At 38.3% G+C, this 15,165-nt stretch overlaps 2 protein-coding genes across 8 annotated transcripts; both read left to right on the top strand.

The window, feature by feature from the left end:
• Nucleotides 1–35: 35 nt before the first annotated feature.
• Nucleotides 36–6,762, top strand: Rift (Riboflavin transporter). Of its 7 annotated transcripts, none has more exons than XM_085202653.1 (5): nucleotides 36–319; nucleotides 397–431; nucleotides 1,389–1,529; nucleotides 3,471–4,566; nucleotides 4,983–6,762. In XM_085202653.1, exons 3-5 carry the CDS (start codon nucleotides 1,465–1,467, stop codon nucleotides 5,190–5,192), a joined length of 1,371 nt encoding a protein of 456 aa, XP_085058779.1. In that variant the 5' UTR covers nucleotides 36–319; nucleotides 397–431; nucleotides 1,389–1,464; the 3' UTR covers nucleotides 5,193–6,762. The 7 variants fall into 7 exon arrangements, with proteins under 7 accessions (XP_085058779.1, XP_085058778.1, XP_085058780.1 ...); XM_085202652.1 differs by having other exon boundaries at nucleotides 397–435; XM_085202654.1 differs by lacking the exon at nucleotides 397–431.
• Nucleotides 6,763–6,923: 161 nt separating this feature from the next.
• LOC146529048 (ionotropic receptor 84a-like) lies at nucleotides 6,924–13,266 on the top strand. Its single transcript, XM_085202641.1, has 10 exons — nucleotides 6,924–8,448; nucleotides 9,261–9,430; nucleotides 9,572–9,883; nucleotides 10,161–10,276; nucleotides 10,703–10,870; nucleotides 11,251–11,477; nucleotides 11,786–11,994; nucleotides 12,314–12,437; nucleotides 12,743–12,890; nucleotides 12,998–13,266. Exons 1-10 carry the CDS (start codon nucleotides 8,325–8,327, stop codon nucleotides 13,251–13,253), a joined length of 1,854 nt encoding a protein of 617 aa, XP_085058767.1. The 5' UTR covers nucleotides 6,924–8,324; the 3' UTR covers nucleotides 13,254–13,266.
• The last annotated feature ends 1,899 nt before the right edge of the window (nucleotides 13,267–15,165 follow it).

Genomic DNA, 15,165 nt, shown 5'->3' with positions numbered 1-15,165 from the left:
TTTGGCAGCTAATGTCAAATATCTCAAATTTCCAGAAATGTCAAAGTTAAACGTCAGTCTGTCAGTGCTCTCTAGTTAGTGATGTAAATTTACTTTTCAGTTTCTTGAGCCTTTGACCCTATTCCTCGACGTAAAATTATTATATTAGTTTGACACCAATAATAATAATAGAATGGATTCATTTTAAAATTAAATAAAATTTAGAACACTTTCTTCATAAGGTTTACAAAATGTTAAAGTAATAAATTTAAATGATTCTAATATGATTTCGTGAAATTTGTTTAATAAAATAACAGCCAATCATGAGTAGCTCAACAAGGTGAGTTGATGCTTATTTTACAATTGCACAATGTTACAGTCGCAAGTTACTACAGTGGTGATTCTTCAACCTTGCAGGTGCTAACACTAAACACACATCACAACTTTGCACAGTTGGTAGATATTGTTATTTTATTATTTTTTATATTTTATCATATTTTATTGGCATTGCTTATTTTGGAAATGGTTTGAGTTTAATTAGCTTATTAAATATCTAATCTTGTGTTAAGTATTAGGGAAAAAGTTATAAAAAAGTAAATAGTAGTAAATAGTAGTAGTAAAGTAATAAAAAATATATATTAAGATCTTTTATATTTTTTTAACTAACTAGGTGTATTTTTTCCGGCAAAGCGTGGTAGTCAGTATAAAACATAAGATATAGAGGAATGTTTATATTATTTATGGTAGCATAAAAGCATGGTAGATCTTACAATCATATAATCTTTAAGTAGAGATTGTGCTCGCTACCAGTGTGTGCAGTGTGTACAGTCAAACATTTTGTTTTAAATAAAAAAAGTCCTAGTTTTAATGTTTATTGTTGACTAAACTCTTTTCAAATATGTTATCAGTGGTGTGAAGAAATCAAGTTAAATGTAGATTAAACAAAGATAATAAAATCATGTTATCATCTTTAAGTTATCTTCTTGAAGTTTACATTTGATTGTAACATTTGGTATATAGATGCAGACTGTCACAGAAATTATGAAGTTTTTAGTGTTTTTTTGTTACCAATATTTTTGTAGTTAATAAAATAAAATTAATTTTTCAATATAAAAGTATTCTAATATTCACCTTTTAAATTAGACAGTAATGTGATTCTTTTTTCTTGTTTTAAAATTGGCTGTTATTTTGTAATAAATTATTTTTAAATCACATTATTATGAATAAACCTATACCTATTTTACTATAATATTTTTTTAATGAAATAATTTACAATTCTTTACAAAATTACAGTATCGATACAACTCTAAAGCCTTGACATTTAAAAACATTATTTACTAAATGCATTTTATTCTTGTACTCATGAAATTTTTAAAGCATTAAAACAAATTTAGTATTAACTTACATAGGTGGAAGGAAATTAATACATATACGAGTACTCGTATGTACGCACAAGCACATAGTGTAGTAGCACACTGTAAGTAGATGGAAGGCGAGGACGGCGCCGTGGTCGCAGCCCTGCACAGCACCATGACCCTCCTCGTCGATAGGTAACTTTGCCAATTGCCGCCTCCGTACACCCCATTTGCCAGTCCACTCGTCACTAGGGAGTAGGTACTCGCACCATGTGAGTGTTCACATGCTTCATTACCGCCAGAGCCTCGACCCCGCGCGCGCGCTCACATTTCCAGCGGACCATCTATCGCGGCAATATGTAATGTATTAAATTGTTTTTTGCTTTGATTTGTTCTATCACGCAGTTTCGCATTTTAAGCAGGTTGTACTTTTAATATTCTTAAATATACTACGCGCTAGGTTTTATATGTATAAAGCCATAAAATTGGAATACAATTATTATTTAATCATTTTCATTGTAGTTTTTTATTGGGGCTCCGTACCCAAAAGATAAAACGGGACCCTATTACTAAAACTTCACTGTCTATCCGTCTGTCACTGGAATGTATCTCATGAACCGTGATAGTTTAAATTTTCCCTAATGGTGTATTTCTGTTATATATTAAATAAATATTTAACGCGGTTCAGATACAACAAGGGTACGGAACTCGTTCTTGGCCCGTTTATTTAATTACCTTCCTGTGTACTTTGTAATCCGTGTTTAGTATTGCATATACTTTCATATTTGATTATTTTTTAATATTCTTTAATTAGCAATTACAATTTTGCTAAATTCGATTAAAAGTCGTAAATGTAAGTTCAAAATAACAGTATTTGGTATTTTTTAATGTAATCGTATACGATACGGATAAACCTGTTTTTTAACACTACGATTACTTGGAAGGATCGCGGACGATGTCATACAGTATTTTATATGTACGGTCGTTTACTGGTAACTGATGTAGTTCATGAGATAAGCTCATCCAACCAAACAAACTCTTCAGGCTTGCGAGTATAATATTCCACCACTGTTGTTTGCTTATTCATGTTTATAATTTCAAATAACTTCAGTAATCCCATACAAACATTGATGACGTATTTTAATCTAAAATATTTCCTTATGCAGTGTTTCTCAATTTTCATTTTATTAGCATAATTATTGTAACGGCCCAACTATTTGTATTTGACAGCAACCACTATCCAACTTTAACTTCCAACTCTGTGTTGTACAACAGTTTTATATTCAACTTAGAAGAATCCTGCCGCAATCACCTTTAATTATGGTAATGCGTTTTTGGAGATAATTGCACTCATATGTTTTTTGTATGAATCTCACATCATTAGAAGGAAAATCGCATAAGGAGTTGGAAACAAATGGTTGCCAGCTATCTATCAGTCGACCGCAAGCCCAGGGTTGCTTGGTTTAAGCAGGTCACTAAATGTTAATAATTGGCACTCATAGTTACTCGGGCAAACCGCGCGTGCAAGCTAGTTGTAGTACAGTTTGTCCGTCGGACGCGCTGGAAGCAAGCTTCTCTTAAATAATAATTTGCTAATATTTTTAACGTTTATAATTATTTGAATTATTTAAATGAGTTTCGTTCAATTACCTTTACGAAGTAACGATACTCATTTCATGTGATAATAATCAAGATTTTAAAACATATTTTTGAATAAAATAAGAAAATATGCAAGTTAGTTAGTTTTTTAAGACTAAAATATCACAATAATTGCGATCCCGTTTTTTCCGATACCAAGTCTGTAAGGGAGAGTTCAAATTTAGCAATTACCCTACTTTTATATTATCTACACATATGTATATAAGTATCATAACTTTGTTGAACGTTAAAAGCGTAATTTTCATTAATTCGCGTTGAGTCGTATCATCATAATAAAATATTTTTAAATGAACAACGTAACTATAGCAACAGATAACGCTCCTCGGTACCTCCTCCTACCTGATAATTGGCAACCAGATAAAGTCAAAAATGACGTATCAGATTACATCGACGGGGCCTTTATTACAGTTGCTTATCAATAGAATTTGAGTTAAATTGTCACCGACACTCGGTTGTAACCGTTTTAGACGATTTCAGGTTGAACGAGGAAAAGGAACGCTCGCCTTGCTTGGCGAACAGTGAAAGTAGCAACATCAAGATGTGGGGACAGCAGCGTCGCATCCTGCTGGACGTGCTGATGGCGTGCTGGGGGCTCGGCACGTGGCTCGGCGTCAACGGCCTCTACGTGCAGCTGCCGCTGCTCGTGGAGCGCCTACCCGAGGGCTGGGCGCTCCCCGCCTCCATGACCGTCGCCATACAGCTCGCGAACATTGGCTTAGTCGCCTACGCTGTCATGAGAAGGATACTACCGCGGGCCTCGGACGCGCCCTACATATACATACTGCTGGTTATAGGCACGGTAGCCTTGTTCCTCAACTCGTTTCTGTACACAGTGACGGCGGTAATCTCCAGGAGTGAACGTTCCGTCATGTTCCTAGCGTTAACGTTCTGTGCGGCGCTGGTCGGCTGCACGAGTTCAGTGTTGTTCTATCCGTATTTAAGACATTTCCGTGACGTATACCTCGCGACGTACCTCGTGGGAGAGGGACTCAGTGGGTTCATTCCGAGCATCCTCTCGCTGATCCAGGGCGTGGGCGGCGAACCGCAGTGCTTGTACGCGCCTGACAACTCGACAGTGGAGGCGATATACCCACCGGCGCGGTTTAACTCCACCGTATTCATGGTGTTGCTCGGCGCGCTGTCCGCACTCAGCCTGCTTGCGTTCTCGCTCGTAGATAATTGCGCGGCGTTCGAGTCGGAGCGACTGCGCGAGGCGGAGACGGCCAAGCAGGACGAGGCGGCGGCGGTGGACTCGTCGCTGCTGCAGCCGCGCTGGGTGGCCGTGCTGCTGCTGATGGCGTGCCTCAACGCGCTGATGAATGGCGTGCTGCCCTCGGTGCAGTCGTATTCGTGCATGCCGTACGGCGCGCGCGCTTACCACCTGGCCGTGTCGCTGGGCGCCATGGCCAACCCGCTGGCGTGCCTGGCGGGCGTGTGGCTGCGGCCAGCGGGAGCGCGCGCGCTGGCGGCGGCGCTTCTGCTGGCGCTGGTACCGCTCGGCTACATCCTGGCCACGGCGGCGCTCAGCCCCGCGCCGCCGCTGCACACCGTGGCCGCGGGGGAGGCCCTCGTGGTAATGCACGCGTTTAATATTTACTCACACTTACAATAACAATACGATTATTGTGAATCTTCTTTCACACATAAATTATAAAAATATAATACAAATAAAAGTTCGTCAGTTTTGTTAGACAATTAAGGTTGCCTCGTTCAATAACTTCTCTCAGTATATTAATTAAGGCACAAAAACCAGTTACGCTATCGTTTGTCGTCCCTCTTCAAGTAACATATGTCCCCGCCGGCAAGAAAAACATCGCAGACATATGTATACACATTAATATATACATACATAATTAAATGCTTATTAAGATATTTAAAATTCAACAAAACTGATAATTACATATATTAATATTCAAAGTATTGTTAATAATAATATGTGGTAGAAGGTGGTCTTCAGCCTATTCTCTAAACAAGGAACTGTTCCCGCAGGTGCTGGCGTGGGTGTGGGTGTCGGCGGTGGTGGCGTACGCGCGCATGTGGGCGTACGGGTGGGCGCGGCGCGGCGGCGCGGCCGGCATGCGCGCGTGCGGCGCCGCCACGCAGGCGGGCTCCGCCGCGGGCTCGCTCTCGCTCTACTTCGTGGTCAACTACACCGGCGCCTTCGTACAGCCCGACGCCTGCCCGCTCCCTGCATTGTAGCGGCTGTATACGGGTATACGTGTAACAAAATGTATAGATAATGCTGTAATTGATATTATTTGTATATTGTTAAATCAGGATGAATAGTGAGTCTGAGTGATAATTGAACTGCTAAAGTGCATATTTAAATGAAAGTAATTTATATGCATATATGTATAACATTATACTAGTATTGCTGCATTCTGAAATGTTACTTGTTAAATACAGATATATGATGTATGTAGGTGAACTGAGTCCAGGGGGGGGGGGGATGATATGTAATTAATTGTACGGATCTGTCGCTGAGAGTAATTATTGGCAGCGCCTTACATTATAATATACCTACTACTACATAAATAAATATATATAGGCCGGGCGTGGTGGCCGTGGTGCCCCCGTATGACTATAAATCAACGCAACCTATCACTGGGCTCGCTTCGCCCACCTTTTTAAATTCAGTTGTCAACGTGAAGCTGCAAAAGAAAAAGAGAAAAGTGGCACATGAGATTTAATTGTTTACATTATCAAAATGTCGACTCAAATGAACAAAGCGAGTAAACTAGAGGTAGAGGCTTATCTTGTCACTCGCTGTACTCGTAAAGGTGTGTTGCCCCCGACACCATCATTGCTGTTTACTTTACCCATATCAACATTTTACATTTATAATTTGTTTGATGCTTCAGACACTGATCCGTCACTATTTCATTATATGTACCTACTTGTGTAGATACTGCACTTTGCACACTCCTTGATAAGCAATCACTCAACACTATGTTTGGGTTAATTTAGGTAACCTTGATCTAAAACGCAATGTATAATATGGTAATTCAAAATGTATGTCTTTATTCTAGTAAAATATTTACTCATACGAATCCAAAAAGCGAATTCCATTGTTTTTCGGAAATGCTTTGTTCTGTGAACCTGGTATAATTATGTGTGAAGTGGACGTGCAATATTACTTCTTATTTCTAAATAAATTAAATTAAAAAATATTACTATTACCACATTATTATGAAATTGTACATAGGTTTTTTTGAAAGGGTTGTTTGATATATTCTACTATGTACAAAACTCCAAAAATGTAAAAGTATTAAAGTTGTCTAAATTATATTTATTGGATAAAATTAATATAACATGGCATATTTCAAGATTTACCAATAATGATTGTTTGATGAATGAATGATGAAGATATTCAGATTTATCGCATTTTTATTTGTAGTGTAATGCAACGTGTCCCTTAAGTCCAGTAGGTACAGTATTCAATTCAATACTTTTGGTTATTTTGTGTAAGTAGTTGGACCATTTTTAGTTTATGTAAATGGTGTATTAATGATGTCTATGCAATATCACTGCAATAGGCGCCCGCTCGTTGACTATAACACATTGGTATATTTTGTATCAATTACGTCATTTGTGAATGTATAATTAAGATATACTTACCACCATATAATGTTTTACCAATTCAGTAACATTGTTTTTAATGTACGTAATAAGTTTCATTGATCTTCTGATTTCGTTAATTGCATATTCTGACAACTGACAACTCGCTATTAGACAGGCCTTGAATAGACAATAAACATGTTGAATGATACAAGATTTTTATTAAACCTTCGTGTTTGATGCGCTTCGAGCGGCGGAGCGCAGTGAGTGCTCCTGACTGGTGAAGCTGTATATAGCTGTAATATGAAATAAACAACACGCACTGCCTCAAGAACTCGACGATTGTGCATACACCGTCAAACTAAAAAAGAAGAAAAAATCGTGCGATAGCAAATGCATGTATCTGTAGTTATTTAATAAATATCAAATTTATTTGAAAATAGTTGATTTAAATATTTCCTAGTTACAGTACCTACTAATATTTTGACAGATTTTTAAAATAATAATAATAACTTTATTTATATACTTACAGTACAAAAGTTGGTTGAGGTGCTGTCCTCCTGGATAGGGCTAGGGTGCCGAAAGACGGCAACTTGTAATTCTTAGCATATATTATTATCTCATTACAATTGCAAGTATTTAGCGAGCGTATGAGATGTGTGTCTTTGTGTAGGTACACGTAGTATGAGGTCATGTTTACAGAAATTATATGTCTCCTCATAATAAATTCAAATTCAAAATATTCTTTATTCAAATAAACTTTATAAGCACTTTTGAATCGTCGAATGTACATGTCAACAAAAAGCTACCACCGGTTCGGAAGGCAGTTCTGCTGAGAAGAGCCGGCAAGAAACTCAACAGTTGCTCTTTTCTAAATCAATGGTACAATCTATTACATTAGCTGGCAGCTATTCTGCATTACATTCAATAGACATTAATTCCATACATGTTTATCCTCTAAATATTATTTTACAGTGTAATAAGCTTTACTTGTTACATTTTTTTTACAGATATTTTAAATTTTGGTTTAATTTTTTATTTAAATTTTGGGAAAATGTGTTTCTCTTATAAAATAATCTCGAATTTGAATTGATAACCACTGATTGTAGATATCTTCAACTGTGCCAACTGTGCTCGAGAATATCGAGGTAGGGTACTTAAGTCATTATATAGCGATGATACAATTTCCAGAAAAGTGCCTTTAATTTGTTTGTCCAACCGCTTCCGCCGAGCAGTGGCTGTTGACTCAGCTGTGGGCTGTCCGCCGCACTCTCACCGTCGCGTTAAGGCCTATTATATTGTCATTAAAAAATTGTAAAAAAAATTCAAACATGTATATAATGTAATTAATAAATTTAATTATCTTTTTACCCGATATGAAACTACTCTCTACCCTGAGAGTTTTCATTCTGGGGTCTTCATCGAGGGACATTTGGTTCCATTTTTGTAGGGGGAGTTCGTTTAAACTGAGAAGAAAAGAGAAACGAAGTCAATATTTGTGTAGAAAAATGATTGAATGAAAGAATGGATTTTTAAAAAAATATGTAGGTATCATGTTCAAATTAATAATGATTTATATAACATATTAAAAGCATAAAATCATTTTCAGAAAAAGCTTTTATTTAAACGTTCTAAAACGTAACGTAGGTACCTAAGGCATCCGTAGTCGTCCTAGTCTACTATCGCATAGCCTACTTAGTAACTGGCCACTGGCCACTGGCACGGGGAACTAATGTCTACTCGCCCTTAAATACCACTCTAATAACTCTATAAATGCGGGGTCGCGCCAAGCGTACGTTCAATTCGTCTGCTAACATGGACTTCTTCAGTTTCATAGTCGCATATTGCGTCTCCAAGAAGCTGACGCTCATCACAGCGTTCTTATGTTGGGGACCAGGTAGCTAATATGGTAGTTGAACAACATTTAAGAAATAATTTTATATTATGCTCCAAAATTTTTCAAATATATTTTTTTAATATGTTAGGTCCTAATCATTTTTATCTTTTAATATCTAAGTTAACATTCACTCACATTTAAAATCTGTAAATAGTACATAAATCAGTCCGATTTGTTTGTCTTATAATAAAGGTAATATGAAGATATGATATTTTTTACTCTACTGCGGAGGGTCGAGAGGTGTGACGGAGGTACTCCTAGGAGCTCCAAGGAGCTACCGCCGGCTCGGCTCTTGTATGTCCACTACACCTACTCTCATTAAATCAGTCAGGAAATGTGTCACAGCTCGATTACATATTTCAGACTATAATAGGTACTTAGTAGGTGCGAAGTGTTATCTTATTCCATTCATCTAACTGCTTAAGCCGATTTGATAAATTACTTAATTGTTCATTAAATTGTAAACATTTTCTTAAATTTATATTTCCGTTTCTTTGCTCTGGTATCGAGACAAAAATGTGGCGTTGAATTCCGCCACTCTCAACACTATTTTCCTTCTGCCTACCCTGGTGTGCGCGGGATACAGTGTGAAGCTTTAAATTTATTTAATATATACGTAATAATATTTTTAACGGAGGTATCTATATATATATATATATATATATATATATATATATATATACATATATAGTGACGCACAAGGACATATCTAAATGGAATAATTTTGGAGGAAATGTTTCAATGATTTTGATTTCCATTCTTCAGTTGGAGTGTTCTAGGTCTGTACTAATAATATGTATTTATGATTGCAGACGACATAAACAAGCTGTTAAAGCTGAGTCGCGACGCCGGGCTGCGCGTGCGCGTCCACACTGACCTGACTGACCCCCACCTCCTCCCGGACCTGCCTGCGTACCGCACCTTCAGAGAGGGGATGCTACTTGACACGCACTGCGACAATGTGTCGCAACTTTTAAATAAAGTCAGTTTTACTTATCTATTAGTTTACTTCTGTAACGTAGGTACGAGTCCAGCCTCTTATTGGCACTGATCACATAGAATATCTAAATAAACTGCAATAGAGAAAGGAAGCAACAAAAATGTATAAAGTGTATCTTTTCAGGCGTCAGACACACGCGCCTTCAACTTGCGACATTCTTGGATGTTAATCGACGATTCGTTCTACAACTTTACAAATGTTGATAATATACTATCAGACACTCTGATACTACCCGACGGGGACGTCACGTGGGTCTCCAAGGATACCATGGTAGACGTGTACCGGGTCAAAAGGGACCAGGATTTAATGGCTTTAAACCTAGGATTTCGGGATAGTCAACTGGAGCTGGAACTTGAGCGCCTTTGGTTGAAATTGCCGACTACAGTCACTAGAAGGAAGAATCTTAATAATGTTTATTTGGAGTCGGCTACTATCGTAAATATATTAATATACTTATATTGCTATAAATTATAACAACATATGTAATGATTTAATAGAATGGAAGATTTTCTTTTTTTTATGTTTTAGATTGTTAATAGAAACAAATCATACTCAGTAAAGATTTAAAATAAAAAATATATATATTATAATTATTACTTAAATGTCATTAAAACTTTGGTATGGTTTACTATATTGTATGTCCCAAGAGGATAAATTTTATTGGGCATCTTCACTACATCCCACTGTATAGGAACTTCTTCAATGTTCACAGGTGACACAACCACAATACTTCAAAGGCTGGTCTGATCTCAGCGATCGTCAAATTGATACTTTTCCAAAGGTGACTTATCCGTTGCTTATGCTTTGCGGCCAGGATTTAAATTTTAGGTAAGTACTCGAGCTATTGAAGTCAACGTTATCACGCTACGCTATATACTGTATGTCCATCTCTATCTACAACCTTGTAGTTGCTCAACGTGTTTTGAGTATCCATTTGGATTATAAATACTTAAATGGTTTTGAGAGTTGAATAAAAAGTGAAAAAACAAAAATTTTGAAATCAAAAGATTTTTTTTTCGTTCATGAGGTTAATGCTGTTAGCCCTATTAGCTTCCACAGCGACGCCGATTGGGTAGGGTCTTCCCTACCCAGAAGAAATGCAAGCACTAAGTGGCTGTCTGTGAGGAAGTCGATGACTGTAATGGCGCCTCCTGCGGAACTCGAACCTCGACTTGCGGCCGTTGAGCGGAGACAAAAGACAAATAAAAAAATGATATGGAAAATGACTCCAGCGTAACTTTTGATTTGTGTAAGGTTCAACTTAAAGCAAGTAGACCTATACGGAGAGGAGCACAACGGCACGTTCGACGGGCTGGTGGGGCGCATGCAGCGCGGCGAGCTCGAGGTCGGCATCACCTCCATGTTCATGCGCGCGGACAGGTGGCGCGTGGTGCACTACTCCGCAGAGACGATCGAACTTAAGTCAGTCTACCAAAACTAATATACCTACTATACTCGTACACGCATGTATTTCTATACATTACATGCCTACTCCATCATTTTATAATTACCTAATTTTAACCTAGTGTTAAAAACCTCCGTTCCTATAAAGACATCTTCGTTCCTCACTTTCCACCGAATTCTGGAGACATTGCGTGTTAAGTGGGGGAACTACGCTTTGCATCGTTACCAGAACGAGATAATTAGTATATTGAATATTTACGTTTACAGTCGCAAAAATGCAAACAAAACATTTAATATAATTTGTCAAAAATTTGTAAAATATGGCACTGACATAGCATCGTTCAATAATATTTAAATTTCAATTGTGATGATTAATTCATAAATACTCTAAATTCCAGGGGGGCATTTCTCTTCCGTCAACCTTCTCGCTCGGCGGTCTCTAACGTATTCGTGCTGCCGTTCAGCCGTGGCGTGTGGGCGGCGTGCGCGGCAGTCTTCGCCGGCGCTGGTCTTCTACTCACCGTATTTGGGCATGTTGCTCGGCAAAACGTGCTGGACCCGACTGCGCAGAGGCTGACGTTGCCTGAGAGCCTGACTTATGCTATTGGAACTATATGTCAACAAGGCTAGTGACACACGTCCTATCGTCATTATTGGAATGTCCCTAAATCTACTTAGATTACTAAAATGCGACGGTTGTGAGTTCCATTCCCATTCGCAGAATTGAATAATTTTCATTTCCTCGTCCCGACAAAAAGACGTAGAGCAGTGTTGAGTTTTGCAACTCAACACGCAATGTCTTGAAATTTGGAAAGGACAGGAAATGGAGAATGGAGCCCCCTTGTTAACTTGCTAACACTCGTATATTACAATAATATTTATGAATGATTACCTGTTCACTATGAAGGACAGACGGGACTAACTAACTTCCAGGCTCAGACCTGTCGCCACAGCTGTGGTCCGTGCGCCTGTTAATGTTCTGCACCTTGCTGGCGTCGCTGTTCGCATTCACATCCTACTCCGCTAAAGTAGTGGCGATTCTGCAAGCGCCGAGCGACGCGCTGAATACGATCGCGGACTTGACACACTCCCCGATGGACATGGGGGTGCAGGAGACTACATACAAGAGAGTGTACTTCGCTGTAAGATCTCTTCCTGTTCCGAAATTGATATTTTTTTTATTTTTGTCGAGGCAAAGCGCAGCATTGAATTCCGCCGCTCAACACTTGAGTGTTTTGGTGTGAGGCGTTTGGTGAAGTGGGAGGCGGGGTGCGGGGTGTCTTGAGTGTTTTGGTGCCACTTGCCACTTGTGGAGGCAATTGTGGAGGCATTGATGCCTCCACAATTCAGTGGCAAGTGGGAGGCGGGGTGCGGGGTGCGGAGTGTCTCAGCAATAGGCTCCATCCACCTACGCTGCTGCTGTGAAGCTGAAAACAAAAAACATAAATAGTAACGTTTAAGGAGAGCAACGACCCCGCGACACAGGCGCTGTACCGCCGCAAGCTGCTGCCGCTGGGCGAGCGCGCCTACCTCAGCGTGGTGGAAGGCATCGCGCGCGTGCGCACCGGCCTCTTCGCGTTCCAGGGAAGTGGCTTATATTATTGCTAATATATTAATAACAAGTATTTCATATCGTTAAATAATTTACAAAATTTCATTATAAGATTATTATTTTTTTTTCAGTTCCCACAACTTTTTTTGCATATATCTAGATCTAGATAGAGATGAGAGTGTCTCTACACTATATCCAGAGGAATATAGTGTAGAGACACTCCGTTACTACTTAGCGTTCGATTTCATAGCAGTGTGTGCTAATTGACGGAGTCCAGTGCGGCATACATCTTATAAATATTGATCACAAAAATATATGTAATCATTTTAAAATACAGGTGGAACAAAGTTCAGCATACGACATCATCAGCAAGACGTACACGGAGCGCGAGAAGTGCGGCCTGAAGGAGATCAAGGCATTCACGCTGCCGATGGTGGCCGTGCCGCTGCGCAAGCACTCCGGATACCGCGACCTGTTCGCTTCACGGTACTACACTACTAATATTGATGACAGTACCGGATACACAGACACAGATATTTAAGTACGGCCTAGCATGGCTATGGCTACACTAAAACTGTTTGTTTTCGTTCTAGACTGCGTTGGCAACGCGAAGTCGGTCTAATGGATCGTTTCCGGCGAGTGTGGATGAGTTCTCGTCCCAAATGCGACGAGGGGCGCGGCGGCTTCGTCAGTGTGGGGCTGGTGGACGTGCTGCCGGCGGCGCAGGCGCTCCTCGCCGGCATGCTGCTGGCTACGGCCGTGCTGCTCGCTGAGAAGCTCTATTACTTTGTTAAAACTTTGGTCCAACCAAATCTTTGGTCTGTAGCGGAAGTGGCAAATATTAAATAACTTATGTTTTAAATTATTCTTGTACCTCATCCCGTATGGAAATTTGGAAGTTTTTAATTTGATAACAACAGGCTATAATATAATATAATAGTATTCTACATATTAAAAAGCAGCATCACACTTCCCCCCGTAGGTATCGTAGGTAGTGGAACTTAACGCTCCAACTAATATCTAGCGGCCCTCCGGCGGCTTCGCCCGCTTGAACTTCATGATTATCAGTTTAGTTTTTAATTTATGGCGCTTAGAGCGTGTAAATGATTATTCATTTAACAGAGTTGATTGATAGTTAAATATGTTGATGTCAATGAATAATTTGATTTACTCGTTCAGAAACAGCGTTAAATATTAAATTAATGATTTGGGTAAGAATTTATAATATTCTTTGTAAAATAACTGTAATGATTGCATATTACAAAACATACCGAAATCAGATCGAATAACTTAGGGGAATTGTGCTCAAGATGGCATACTATGATAAGATGACACACTACCAATATTGATGAAACTATTAGCGCTAAGTGCGATCTTGTGACGTTTTAGAGAGTGTCTGTAGATGCAGCTAGTGCTTAAATTCAGTATGGCTGAAAGTGAATGCAGATGGGCAAGTAATTCATGTTTTCGTTATTTTCAATTGCACCAAATTTTTCTTTCGCTTCTGCTTGATGGTGAAAAGACATGTAAAATAAAGATTTCCAATTTGAACTAATTATAAATGTAAAATAGGATTATTATATGACACAACTAACGTTAAAAGCGCATCCTAACCTATAACCTTTTGTCACAACGGTTAAAATTAAATTCATATATCTATTGGGTAAGATGACATACAAAACGTGAGTATAAGATGGCATACTATGTTACCCTTATAAATAGAATCGATGTATTTTTTGCTTTACCTATAAAATGCCTGGCAATTACAAACGAATATATATTGGTCACAAGAAGACACGGATAAGGCTGCTAGAGCAAGGGCATTCAATAGCCGCAAGTGACGAAGCTTATTTCCCTTTTGGAAAAGGAAGTGACTGATAACGGAATCCAACCTCATAAAATTTGCAATATGTATGAATCTGGCCTTAATACTGTTTAAAAGCCCCCCAGCAAAGAAGAAACTATTTATTTGTGAACTATGCTCGACAAATAATGATGGTTTTTATGCCACATACTAAGTATGTCATTTTACCCTGTAGATATGTCCTCTTACACTGGTCGACCTGAGTGCGATTTTTGTTTGTTTTTATGATGTTTGAAAGATGATTGTTCTGAAACTAAAATAATTTCGTTGATTATGAAATATATAATAGTATACGCAATATGCTGTTCTCAGATGACTTTATTTATTTGAAATATTTGTCTTCAAACAAAAAGTATGTCATCTTAAGCACAATTCCCCTAATATCGAAATCAAATCCAAAATAATTATCGAATAAATGAAGTGAATATCGAATCGAAAATATTAAATTGAAAATCCTCCTCCTCCTCCTCCTTATTTCGAAAGCCGGTTAAAAATATAGATTTATCACAATCAAACACAGTTTTATTATCAGTATAAGTATAGATATGGATTGCTATATATTTGCAGGGAAACTCATGCATTGAGTTCATTCAAATGCCGGTTTTTTTTATTTTTATGAACCGATTTTGATGAAACAAACTTTAGATGTTAAGTTGTAAGTTAAAACAAAGCAATGGTGAAAGTTTCAAGTACATCGGTTCAGTACTTTCGGAGATTAGCGTGACCATACATACAGACAGACATATAGACAAGAAATCAAAAAAATATATTTTTGCTTTCTATTATTCTTTTTAAGTCAATCAATTTCAGTCAAAACTACTAAATGTACAGACAAAATATGTTTACTGTTTAATTACAAGTATGCATTCCTATAATAATTATATTTTGCCAGTAGCG

Source organism: Heliconius melpomene, chromosome 19, assembly GCF_056956725.1.
Source record: "Heliconius melpomene rosina isolate 202511_hmr_F chromosome 19, ASM5695672v1, whole genome shotgun sequence".
NCBI lineage: Eukaryota > Metazoa > Arthropoda > Insecta > Lepidoptera > Nymphalidae > Heliconius > Heliconius melpomene.
This window is presented reverse-complemented; position numbering and strand designations above follow the sequence as displayed.

What these genes read in the sequence shown, in the direction of transcription:
- Rift (XM_085202654.1), top strand. Translation starts at nt 1,465, where the DNA reads ATGGAAGGCGAGGACGGCGCCGTGGTCGCAGCCCTGCACAGCACCATG. An exon ending in ATGACCCTCCTCGTCGATAG is followed by an intron (nt 1,530 to 3,470) that starts GTAACTTTGCCA and finishes AGACGATTTCAG; the next exon opens with GTTGAACGAGGAAAAGGAAC. An exon ending in CCGCGGGGGAGGCCCTCGTG is followed by an intron (nt 4,567 to 4,982) that starts GTAATGCACGCG and finishes CTGTTCCCGCAG; the next exon opens with GTGCTGGCGTGGGTGTGGGT.
- LOC146529048 (XM_085202641.1), top strand. Translation starts at nt 8,325, where the DNA reads ATGCGGGGTCGCGCCAAGCGTACGTTCAATTCGTCTGCTAACATGGAC. An exon ending in GTTCTTATGTTGGGGACCAG is followed by an intron (nt 8,449 to 9,260) that starts GTAGCTAATATG and finishes TTATGATTGCAG; the next exon opens with ACGACATAAACAAGCTGTTA. An exon ending in TGTCGCAACTTTTAAATAAA is followed by an intron (nt 9,431 to 9,571) that starts GTCAGTTTTACT and finishes GTATCTTTTCAG; the next exon opens with GCGTCAGACACACGCGCCTT.